General features: G+C 40.2%; 1 protein-coding gene across 1 annotated transcript in view; it reads right to left on the minus strand.

Moving 5' to 3' along the window:
* LOC311265740 (microphthalmia-associated transcription factor-like) overlaps positions 1-11124 on the minus strand; it is a 33434-nt gene extending 22310 nt beyond the window's left edge. The window contains 1 exon segment of the mRNA XM_084367712.1: positions 10916-11124. Coding sequence (XP_084223838.1) covers positions 10916-11019 — 104 coding nt within the window. The 5' untranslated portion in view covers positions 11020-11124.
* Between the last annotated feature and the right edge of the window lie 1887 nt (positions 11125-13011).

Below are 13011 nucleotides of genomic sequence, written 5' to 3' on the forward strand. Positions count from 1 at the left end.
ACCGACTTCTCAACACTTGCTTTAGACCACTTCACCCAAAGTTACAAGAATTTCATCAGTCGACTTGAATCGCTCTACTTGGAAAGAATAAATCATTAGATTAACTGATCGGCCTGATTTTGTAGTGCAGTTTATCAAACAACCTAAGTAGGCCCTGCTTTATTTGATAAACTGATAAAGAATGATTGTAATTGGTGGCTAGCTGTGTACGCAGAGCGTGCCTGTCACTCTCAATCAAAAAACTGTACGTAGCCAAGAACTTTTAAACAGGACTGAACCAGTCCGGCTTCCCTTGTGGATAATTCATGGTAAATTAGAACCATGCGAGTTTTGCTTTTCTTCTTGAAGAAAAAAGTTGCATGTGTTTTAGTTAATTTGCCTCATGTGACAATGCACATCCTGCAATGTGTCTATATCTAATGAGCAATTTGGGATTCAGTTTCTTGCTTACATTTGCTTATTAGCACTATGTTGTTCACCATTTTACCATTTTAGTTCAGTTTTTTAGCATGCTAACATTTGCTAATAAACACCATGTAGTTTACCATGTTCATCATTTTAGTTAAGTTTGTAAACATGCTAACACTTGCTAATTAGCACTATGTTGTTTACCATGTTCATCATTTTAGTTAAGTTTGTCAACATGCTAACACTTGCTAATTAGCACTATGTTGTTTACCATGTTCATCATTTTAGTTAAGTTTGTCAACATGCTAACACTTGCTAATTAGCACTATGTTGTTTACCATGTTCATCATTTTAGTTAAGTTTGTCAACATGCTAACACTTGCTAATTAGCACTATGTTGTTTACCATGTTCATCATTTTAGTTAAGTTTGTCAACATGCTAAAACTAGTTAATTAGCACTATGTTGTTTACCATGTTCACCATTTTAGTTGAATTTTAATCTGTCTGAAAAGCGCTAAATGCTGTTAGCTTTTGATGGCAATTGATCATAAACCAACTTGCAAATACCTTGCAAGGGCCCAATGGATATCTGTGTCATATTTTATGGCAATCAATTCAGTAGTTGTCAAGAGATTTCAATAAAGAAGTCAAAGAAGTCAACCAGATGGTAGCGCTAGAGGAAAAGTCAAAAGATCACCAGAGTCAGTGGGCTTTGTCCTCCGGGCAGAAGGAAGGTCTCTACAGAATTTCTTGTTGTTGGGATATTTCATTCTGGACCAAAGTGGACCAACTTATCAGTCCAACATAACACCCACAGAACTTTCATTTGAGAGTTTGGAAACATTTCATAACAATATATTAGCAGGTATTTGTTGTAAAAACCTTTCTTATAGGAGTCCATTCAATGTGTATTTTACAGGAAAACCAAGATATGTACTGAGTGGGACATTTGCCAGCTATACTGTAAACTTGTCAGCGCTCTCTGGTGGACAACATACGTAATGGCAATAGTATTTCTAAATCATCCAATTACTTATCAACCGACATGATCACCAATATCAAGATATCTGTGATAAGCCAACATCGGCTGATCGGTGATGTACAGGTCAGACTGTACTTGACATCATTTATTAAATAAATGTCAGAAAGTTAACAACAACCACGTTATCAAATGTCTGCAGTTAGCAAACAGGAAATGAATCCCAGCATGTTTCCAAATATAGGAAATGGTTGATAGCTGAGATAAATTGAGATTTGTTGCTTCTCATGATTCGTCTTTAATGCATTTCTGATTATCAGATTGACTTGTGTGTGTTTATGTGTGTGTTTATGTGCGTGCATGAACGACCAGAAGCCTCTCTCTCTCTCTCTCTCGCTCTGTGTTTCTTCCTTTTCCACTGTTTGGTGGCTTTGTGCCAATCAGACCCCTGAAACACATAAAAAGCTCTTTTGTCCTTTTTAACTTTTTTCCCTCTTGTGTGTGTGCGTGTGTGTGTGCACCTCCTCTCATGTTTGTGTGTATCTCAAAGAGGAAAAAAAACAAAAAAAAAAACAACAAAAAAACAATGGCTGCATAGTGCTGGAGAGCCCCACCCACCCAACTCATGATTCCTCTGATTCTGCTCACTACTCCTACTTCCGCTCCTCCATCATAGTCTATTAGTCCAACAAGTCAGAGCCGAGTCTCTGATGGAGGACAGACAGACAGACAGACAGACAGACAGCAGTCAAACAGGGACATGAAGCAGCTTTGCATCCAGACATAGGAGAGGGTTGAGTCTGATGAGAGTCAGAACACAGAGCTGTGAAAGTGAAATAATGTGCAGAATATTACTGCTGCTAATTGAAGCTAATAGCTCTGCCTAATGGACGATAATAGTATAACAAGAACCTCATCTGAAAACAAATGGCTTTGCATTAAGACATAATCTTACTATTACAAATAAGCCTCCTCAAACTCACTTATGTGATCAAAAAAGGTGACACTAAAACTTTATAACAACCAAGTGCAACCATGCTTCTTTGACAAAAAAAATATTAACCAGAACCTGCCAAAGTGTTTCACACAAACCACAGTGCACAAGGAGAAATCTGCTGCAGCTCTGACTGTATATACTTCCCACACGCAGCTCTTTGAACACTGCCCTTCATGTGTACATATAATATTGCACACGCACCACTACATTCCCAAATCATGCCTTCACGCATGCCAACCACATCGCAGATGCTGAGGCGCCATACTCACAAACAGTCAAATGAGCAGGGTCTGTACACTTGCACTCCTACGGCCTCCATATTTGTTTGTTTTTTCCTGAAGGTGCACCACCCGCCCTTGGAAAGCAATGAAAGTCATGCTGGTGGTGCAGCGCTGAAAGTGTGTCAGAGGGGGGAGGCTCCGGGGCCCGGCCTGGAATCTCCAATCGCCACACAGAGTCCCAGGCAAGAGGACCTGCCCCGTCCAGTGCAACAGCAGAGCAGAGCAGAGGAGAGGGGCGAGCGCTGGAAACACACTGTCCATCAACACGCTGCCTTTAAAACCACACAGATACTGTTTCACTTACAGACATGTGTCGCCACTGTTCAGCTGACGGCCTGCAACCCACTTGTAGTTTAGGAAACCATGAATCTCAGCCTCTGTTTCCTTTGTGACAATGCATTTTTCAGATAATCTAATAGAGTGGTGTAGGATATGGTCTTAAAATCCTGTAATCGGGGTGGTTTTCGGTTAAATGCCTGAAATAAGGTCTGTGTATACCACATTTCGTTGACATACAATACATAATTAAGTGTCCCACAATTTAATTATAAAGTGCTCACGTGTGTTAAAAACTGCAGATGCTAACAAGTGGCTAAAAGAGACTACAGACGTTGTCACGGACATTAAACCTCACCATGTCGAAAACGGAGACTCATCTACTCACTAGTCCGTCTTTACAGGCCGACTTTGGTTACAAACTATTCCAGCGCTCACTTAACAACTTGTAGATTGATCCATTTACAAAAAACATGCATAGTAATTGTGTAGTTAGACACTTCACACATCACAGAGCGTATTTTCAGCAGCGATCCGAAATCCAATTCAAAAATCCTGCAGGCTTTTTGTCGAGGGAACCAGGGTGATGCTAACTTCAGAGTTAGCCTACAAAAGAAAGTTTGAATTGTGCCATGAAATACATATGATGTTTGTTTTTTCAATTTGAAAAGATCATTTTACAAGTCAAGAAAGTCACAGATACCATTTAGTCTGTGTAAAACCGCTCAGTGAATTACCTCGTCATTAAAAAAAGGGTGAAACTCACAACAAGTCTGGCCATACTGACAGCTGCAGTTATATGAAAGGACAGTCAGGCTCTACAAGGTTTCAGTTATGGGCTTTGGCAAGCGTTAAACGAGAAGACGTCACTGACAAGACTGTTGGCTGTGTAGTCTGTCTAATTACGTATTTTCACAGTCCTATACTTCAACAGTTTTCTAAAAAAATGTGGCTTCCTCGAGAGGAAAAATTATCCTTGAAATTGACTTCATACGTGTAATTCATGGCATCATTCAAACAGGATCAAATTTGTCTCTCATCATTCACTACTGAAAGACTTTATGTCTGAAAGAAATTCACAGAAGGCGGGAGGGGCCTGGCCTCTCTGTACGAGCAGGATTTGTGACATCGCAGCTAGTTTTGAAGCCGGTCGTGGTTCAACATTCAAATTACACAAGTGTGATGTGAAACTCGAAGCATCAAATACACTGAGAGAGGACATTTCAGTGACGTATGAGACATCTTGCATCAAGTAGGGCTTCAATTAATCGATTAGTCGACCGACAGGAAATTAATTCGCAATTATTTTGATAACTGATGAAGCACTTTGTAGTCTTTTAAGCAGAAATGCTGAACATTTGCTTGTCTCAGCTTCTAAAAATATTTGATATTTTATATCATTGTAATCTGAATGTCTGTTGGGGACCTCATAGAAATAAGGGAATGTTTATGTGGAAAAATTCAAAATCACTCACATGGTTTTTACTGGACAGTGATGTTTTGCACATTAAACTATAAGGATGACGTGTTCGTCTGCAGGTAGAGGAAAATCATTCAACCTTTGGGAAAATCAAGTCTTGATTTGAAACTGCCAGTAGCACATGTAGCTCCGATACACAAGCGCTCATGCTAACTTTAAACGTTATACATATATTTATGTGTGTACACTTAAGGGCACGATTAAATGTATTTCCCTCCGAAGATCATAAATCACTCTCCCTTCAGGTACTGCCCTTGCATCTCTTTGCTGAGCTCACTCTCTCTGACGTATAACTCTGGAAGTGCTTAGTGGAAGTGTGAATACACACTGACTTATGAACATCACACAGCTATAAAGGGAGAGCAGTGCAAGGATGGAGAGAGACGGCAGACTACTGAGATCTCTTCCCTTCTCTCTGCACCACAGAAACAGTCCTGCGACGAGCTGCTTGTGATGATCCGTCTTCATTTGTTTGTCTGACTGCAGGTGCCTCCCTCACAGAGCAGATCAAACTCCCCCCGTGGACTACACGACCTCTCTGCTGGAACACAGCTCAGTGATTATGACCTTACATGACAGTACATTGATCCGCTCGGACTCCCCCGCTGGTCACAACACCCCAGTGTGCTGCAGCTGGCACCACCCCCGGGAAACGAGCAAATCAGCGATGATGGGGAGCATCTGTATGCAAGTGTGAAGTCTGGACCATTAATTATGTAGGTTTTGCACCCAGAGGAAGCAATTTAACACCGTTTGAAACAGATTTTCTTAAAAAGAGGTGACAAAGTAGAAGCAGAGTGAAGAAAACAACTGTACAAAGAAATACCACTGAGTAAACAGCTGAACCGAGTATATTTACATTGGTGCGACTACTTGAATACACAGCTTCTGCACATTATATGATGAAGGTGGTGAAAAAGAGTCAACACCTGAGCATCAGCAAACATAAACAACATGTCAAAATATAAAACATGAGCATCCTGACAGGCTAAACCAACATTAAACCTTGTAGAGCCAAGACAAGCTTTTCCACTAATATCAATACTTTTAAGGTGTTATGTCAGAGTGAGAAATTCCTGTATTGTTAGATAAACAGATATTCAACACACCTTAATATAGATATGTTCATATCTGATATAGATATTGCATGTACTAAACACATTTCTAAATATTTCAATTCAAAATTTCCCTCCTTCCTCTGCAAAACCTGCATCTAAACTAGTCATTGCCTATTAAACTCAGGGTGCAGAACAATGCTGCTTGTCCATAAACCAAGTTAACATCGTTCCCTGACAAGAACCTCCAAAACAAGACTGCCGAATAATAAAAAATAACCATTACTTGGTGCAAATGTAAAACGGTGTAAACTAAAACTATTAAACTGCAAATGAACAGAGCTGCTGGAGGGATTCATAGCCAGAACCAAACAAAACAGGGTAAGCTGTTAAAGCATCCAAAGAGATAATCGGGCTCTTTTACATGGTATTTTCCATGAAGCCAGAAGTGGTTGGGATAACTCGAACTTGCTGGGTCTTATTTCTGTAATTAGGTCCTGTGCCCTTCATAATTCCCTTCACTTGTTTTCTCCTGCTCCTGCCCCCTATCCCCCCTCTGTGCTTCAACAAAGAGAAAACCAGACCATCCAAGGACAGTCAAGAGGAGGAGGACCTCATACACTTTCCAACAGCAGGCTGAGAGTGGGTCGGCAAGGTTTTCAAGTTCAAACGCAATAATTATTCTTTTTTTTCCCTGAAAGTGACTGAAACATATTCTCACATTGTAAAAGGAAACAATAGTGATGATTTACAGCTGAAAAACACAACTCGGTCGACATTTTTAAACATAACCATCAAAACCCCGCCCCTAATATCTTGACTTTTCAAAAGCTGAACAGTGAAGGAGTGTAAACAGAAAGTATAATCCTTTAATACTTTTTTTAAACAGTATAACTTTTGTCAATTACAGGCCACACTGGAAGATATGCTGATGTGTTTTTTAGGGTTGCTGCAGTCCCCACTGGTCACCAACAGAGGCAGACAAAGATCACATATTACTACAACTAATACTCATGAAGCAAAACAAATTAAAAATCAGACGTTTGTGAGGATTTCCCAGTTTACAAATGTAAAGCACACATGCAGCATGTGCTTCGAAAAGCAGCAGAAGAGGTGAAAGGTTAAGAGCGAAGGGATTTCGAGCTGCAGAGCAAGACGTCCTGACCGTCTTTCTACTCAAGCCACAACACCTGTCTGTGTCATTTAGCACTTGGGTCAGTCTTAGATCATCCTGGATGAAACTGTTCGGCATCTCTGGTATCTCTGTCTGGGATTCCCCCAGGAGTACAAGCTGTCCTCAAAAGCAATTTTCATAACCCCCAACCTCTGACTGAATCTTGTCATAAATTTAAAGCCAACATGCAACACACTACAAAGTTACAACCAAGTATGAAATATTGTATTACATTCAATATATTTAACCTCAAGTCCCCTCCTGAATTCTGAACGTCAGATGTTTGAACTCGGTCTTATTTTGTCCGTCCTTTGATCGTAGATTTCCTCACTTAAATTAAATTTGTTTAAAATTCAAACTGATTATTTTTTTAGGCAAAGCTCTGAGTTTTTATACAGTATGGAGTCAAATTTTAGAATAACACATCCTCACGTACCAGACCTTTGTCGCACTAAAACTACTTGGTTTTACTACTATTTAAAGCACAGATAATCAGAAGAATGATGAATACCTGACCTGATAATCAGCCAAGCCAATAATCAGTCTGTCCCCAGTATTGTAAAAAGTTATTATAGAAAGGCAAGTTTAAACTCAACAAAGTACGTCTCATTTTGGTGCTGATACAAAGCTCTAACACCCGTTCAATACCTCACATAATATAAAAATTTATATTCAAGTTTTGTCAAAATTCACCCCCCAAGCATTACAAAGCAGAACCAAAACTTTTAGTCCCTGGTTGACTGTTGCATAAATATTTGTAGGGGATTTGCATGCCAAGTATGCCTGCAAAAAAAAGATAACCCAACTCTCAGTTTCAGATATAACACATCCACTGCTAAATTTATACAGCTTATTTACACTGCATAGAAGACTTGTTTCACCGACTGTCTCACATCTATATTAGGCACAAAAAGTCTGGCACGTCGTCTCCAGCCGTCAGAGCGCTCTGTCAAACTGATCCTGAAACAGCAGAAAAGCAAATCTGCGAAAGCTAAAACGACATTTTGTCACACTTCAGATTTTAAATTTAGAAACAGTGGGGGGTCGGCCACGAAAAGACATCACACGAGTCGATAATCAATCGAACTAATTTTATCCATTTTGCGCAACAATGTCTCACAACACAGTCAGCGTGACTGTTATTGCGCTGGGTCACCCTCATGTGATGGGAAGAGGAAGTGGGATACCTTCAATCGAAACAACTCTTCAGACAACTTCACATATTCCAAAGGAAAAGACAAGGAATGAAATAATCTGTGCTTCTACTTCACTTGTTCTGAGACTGACTGCCACTACTGCTCTGCCAGCAACCACACAACACAGCTCAGATTCAGCCCATGCATGTGTAATAGTGTAATGACATTTCACTAATGAAGAAATTGAAGAAATTAGTTTAAAAAATGCAGAAATGGGTTAAAGGTCGGGGTTGTACACGATAACAGTTTTTCCTCCCTGAACTGGCGGTTTGCTAGGATTCAGAGAAAAGACGATAAACTAAAAATCTGAAACAAAATGTCAAGAGCCAGAGGGAGGAAAAGAAAAAATAAGAGTCTACCAAACGTCTGCAATAAGAGCTCTGTCTGAGCACAGTGGTGTACTGTCCTCTCTATGTCTCGCACTGACAATGAAGCCATGTATTACTACCGCTAAACAACGTAACAGAGAGACATGTGGACACAAAATACAGATAATTAGACACCATTCTGTTAATAGATGTATTGTCGTCATCATCGTCGTCATCACCGTCAAAGAGGCCAAGTGCTGAGTTTCACAGCTTTCCAGCGCAGCTGAAAACTGTTTCCTATTACATTACAATCGCTCAGAGAAGAGAGTCATGCTGTTTCACAACTAAAAATAAAACTAGTTATATTATATTAGTCAATTAGTCCCTAGACACAAAAATAATATGTTACTTATCTATATCAGGAGCATCATCTGTTGCTAAAGTCAAAACAAATCTATTAAAGCAACAAATTGTTACATTGAAAAATTGTAAAATTGAGTTTCTTTTCTGAGTTTTTTGGGAAAATAATGTTATTTGATTTATTAGCTGAGAAGACTGATACCACTTATAACAATGTCAACAGGTTAAATATGAAGTAATCTTGCATAGCCAGATCTCCACGGCACGATGACAGTGCTGGAGAAAGGTCCGGCTGCACTAATTCTCCTTCTGGTATGGGGGAGAAAACGCTCCGGCTTGTTTGCATGTTTTTAAACCAATCACAATCGTCTCGGGAGATACGTCGTGTCGGGGGGAAACTTGGCTTACATGTAGGGAGGTGAGCCCTGGCATTAAAGTGACTAAATCCCAGCAAAAGAAAAGGCGACAGCTGCTAGCTCGTTTATGTTTGTGCTGCTAGCGAACAGGTTTAGTTTTAGCATGTAGCTTGCCAGCTTGGAAGTTGTTCAAGTAGCGATAGAGGGTTTGAAAGCAGTTCATGCAGATAGCAGAAAGAAGTAGGGGAATGGGCACCCAATGTACCAACATCAACATCCAGTAACTCAGACTAAATATGAAGCTACAGCCAGCAGCTGGTTAGCTTAGCTTAGCATTAAGACTGGAAACGAGTGGAAACAACTTGCCTATCTCTGTCAAATTGTGAAAAACAATCCACCAGCTGACACTTCCAAGGCTCACTAATTAACCTGTTATATCTTGTTTGTTTAATCTGTGCAAATACTGAAGGGTAAAAAATGGAAACTTGTGGTTTGTATGGGAGTCGTGCTGTTATCACTGTGAAGTGCTGGAAGGCAGATTATGGTATCTATTCCAGTGTTTATGCTATATGCTAAGTTTATAATCTCTTGCGCTCACCTCATATTCAACACACAGACATGAGACTGGTATCAATCTTCTCATCTGACTCTCAGAAATAAAGAAAATAAGCATAATGAATTCCTAATCTCCCTGAACAGATAATTGCTAATTTGACTACACTGTTAACATCTGAATCTGACATCGTGTACAAACACTCTCATTGCATTATGTCCAGAAAAAGGGTGAAAGGTCAGATCAGACCTCACAGACCTGACTCAACTCGATGTTGATTGTCTGGAGAGGCCTCAACGTGCCAAAGCTGAAAATAGCTTTCTGATAAGTCACATCTGTGTGTGTTTGTGTCCTGAGACACCATAGGAACTGTTTATATATGTAACATTTATTCAAACGTTGCATCTAGGGATGCACCATATATATCAGCCCAATATTGGTTCATTTATATTATTGGCTATTTATCAGTATCTGGGAATTTCCAGTTGATAAATAGAGCCAATAATATGAAGCCAAATTGCTTTCATTGACATAAGTGCAACATTAGATTGGCGATCCACAAGTAAAGACAGAGAAGTAGAAGAAGAAGAAGAAGATCAAACTATCACAACAAACAGCTTCCAGCATAATGTAATTCCAAGGAGCACCTTTAAATTAGAGCCCAACCTAAATCAAATTAAATTGAATTAGTCTGATATCAATATATCAGCCGATGTACACAAGTTTGTGGAAATTTGGTTATCAAACACAAAAGATATGTGACAGAGACAGGATATTTTACACTTTAATTAGTATAAATTACCCCAAGCACTTTTTTTGTCTTGTAAAAAATAGTTTCATATTGCCGCATGTCGGACACCATGTACACCAATACAGATATATCTGTCGTAGGCCAATATCAGCCTATTATATCGACCAACTGATGATAACTGATCACATCTGTCAGAATAATCGCAAAAGGATTTTTTTTCTCCACCTCGTCGTGCAGCCCTAATTTTACCAGTTTGTATGTATGTGCAAGAAGAGAAGTATTCAATTTTGGCCTAGACGGCTCCTCATAATTATCCATATTATCTGACAAATCAAACCAGTCATTGTCATCCTACAGATAGCACTTTACATAGCAGCATTTATCCCACGCAGAGACATTTAAAAAGTGGAAGGAGAAAAAAAAGGCTTCAGCTTTTAGCAGCACACCAACACAAGTGAGCAGCATCTCGTCAGACTGACCTGTCTGCTCCTCTGCGAGCTAATATTTGAAGTTGATGTTGACAAGACAACACCCAAGTGTTGCATAACTTCATGCCAGCAGGATAACCATAAGGAATGAGAGGCAATCCCCTCTCCAGAGCTCAGCAGCCCATCAGTGAAGAAGCCTCACCAACACACATGCAGGGCGACGACAGTCAAGAAAGTCTGCAGCCTAATTATCACCTAAACACCAAAACCGCTGCAGCGTGGGAAATAACTGTCCTCAGCCGCACAACTGACCTGTTTTTCAGGGGTTGACTCTTCAATTCGTAATACGTTTTAGGCTCCTCTTGAAACTCCTCTCCAACCTCGAAGTCGGGAACTATTCCCGATTCGGACTGCATACTTGCAGATGTCAACTTTTGGGAACGTTAAACCCCCGAAGAAAAACCCGACGGGCGATATTTGTGCCGCCGTACTTCGCTCAGTACCAACCGCTGTCAACGCGAGCCGCCTCTGCCCAGGACCCGGAGCTCTGTAGTCCGTCACAGCCGCGAGCACGGCGCGGAAGACCGGCTGCGGGCGGCGAGGTGACTACAGCTCCCAGGGTGCACCGCGGCTGTCAGTGTCAGCGTGGCTTTCATTGGCTGAGCGTTATACACAAGCTTCTTTTGCTCTTGCAGTGAAACTCAAGAGTCATAAAGTTTCATTTCCTTAAATAGAGATTATTAAGCAATGTGAACAGCTGCTTTTTTACTTAATTTATTTAATTTTTAATTAATTTAAACATTTTTTTAAGTTATAAACGGCAGCTGGTGACGCTTTATTAACTTTAGAGACTATAAACCCCACAATACTACTGGCTGTACCACAATAATTAAACGACTAAAGATATATTTTAAATTATATCAGGATGAAAACTATTTGAATTAAGCTACACACAAATATAATTAATATTGCAATGTGCAATTGAACAAAAAAAATGCAATCTGAGTTACTGTGATTCAGTTTGGCAAAGCACGGTTATTGTTGCATTAGAGGACAAAAATCAATAAAAGGTCAATTATTCTAATTTTAATACTCATGGGATCAAACTGTACAGAGTGACCTTGAAACACTGCTGCATGCTCAAGTATGACTCAGCCACTTTTTATGTCATGATCAGTCATTAAAAAGGATTTTCATGAGAGTTTGTTTCAAGGATTTTCATTAATCATCTGTCCGGTCTGACACTGTCCACTTTACACCAAAAATCAAACACCAAATCTCACCTCAGCAGCACTCGTGTCATTGTTAATTGCATTTCTCGTATTGTCTCAGCAAATTGTAATAGCATGCACCCAAATTATAACAAACCTGAATGCTCTGTCGGCCCTCATGTCTGTTTTCGTCCGTTTCCTGTGCAGACAGATTGAGTTGACTCCTGTTCGTCTCTTCCTCTGCTGCCCTCTGCTCTGCTCACCAAGTTTGGTCCCCATCAGAGGAAGACCATCCACCACTTGGGGGCAGTACAAAGCCAGGGAAGCCAGTGTTGTGGGCCCACAGGGGGGGACTTTCTATTACAAAATGGAAATTCAAGTTCAATATTTGCATCTGCCTTATCCTGCTGAGCTGGTTTAAGTCTGCATTTTACCAATGCAAACATCATGCAAATGTGCTCCTGTTGGAAAGCACAGACTCAAAACACTAAAAATAAAGCTTCAAAAAGGGCAGGATGATAATTGAAGACAGACAGTAGTAGATCGGGCAACAGAATCAAAGCATTCAGAGCTCAGAGAGATATGAAAAGCAAACTGAGTTACAGTCAGAATAGGAGACATGATGCAGGACCTGCAGGGTTTCACATCCAGTCAAAGAGGACAGAGCCAGACGCACAATGGACTACACAACACATGTTATTCTGGGTGTTGTTGTGGGGTGAATAGCGGCACTGATTACCCAGGGACTCCAGCTGAGCGTGGCCCCCAGAGTTTGTAGACTACAATGGCCTTTGTAATTCCTCAAGTGGGTATAGTGTATAAATATTTGATACTGCAGTTCAAATAGTTATGTCTTTGAAGCACGATGTGGCTGAAACCTACAACAATTTCATCCTGACTTTTTAAGTTTACAAGCATCACCATAAACAAATCGTATATGTGGGTGTACTTTAAAGTTTAAAATGTTATTTTCACGTCATTATTTCTTTTACAACCAACCATACTGTGACAGTTGTAATGCAAAACTTGCTTGTTTCCATTCCAGCGTTGGCTGGAACTGTTTTCCTCTTGTGAGTCTGTTTGTGTCATCATGGCAAAACGTGATCCTGGAGACTGGGAACACAGAACAGAAACGATTTTTTTACCAGGTGTTTATGAGTCTGTCTGTGGACAGATTTTTGTCAGCGCAATAGCGTC

The sequence above is a fragment of the Pagrus pagrus genome, assembly GCF_965226575.1.
Source record: "Pagrus pagrus genome assembly, chromosome: 11".
Lineage (NCBI taxonomy): Eukaryota > Metazoa > Chordata > Actinopteri > Spariformes > Sparidae > Pagrus > Pagrus pagrus.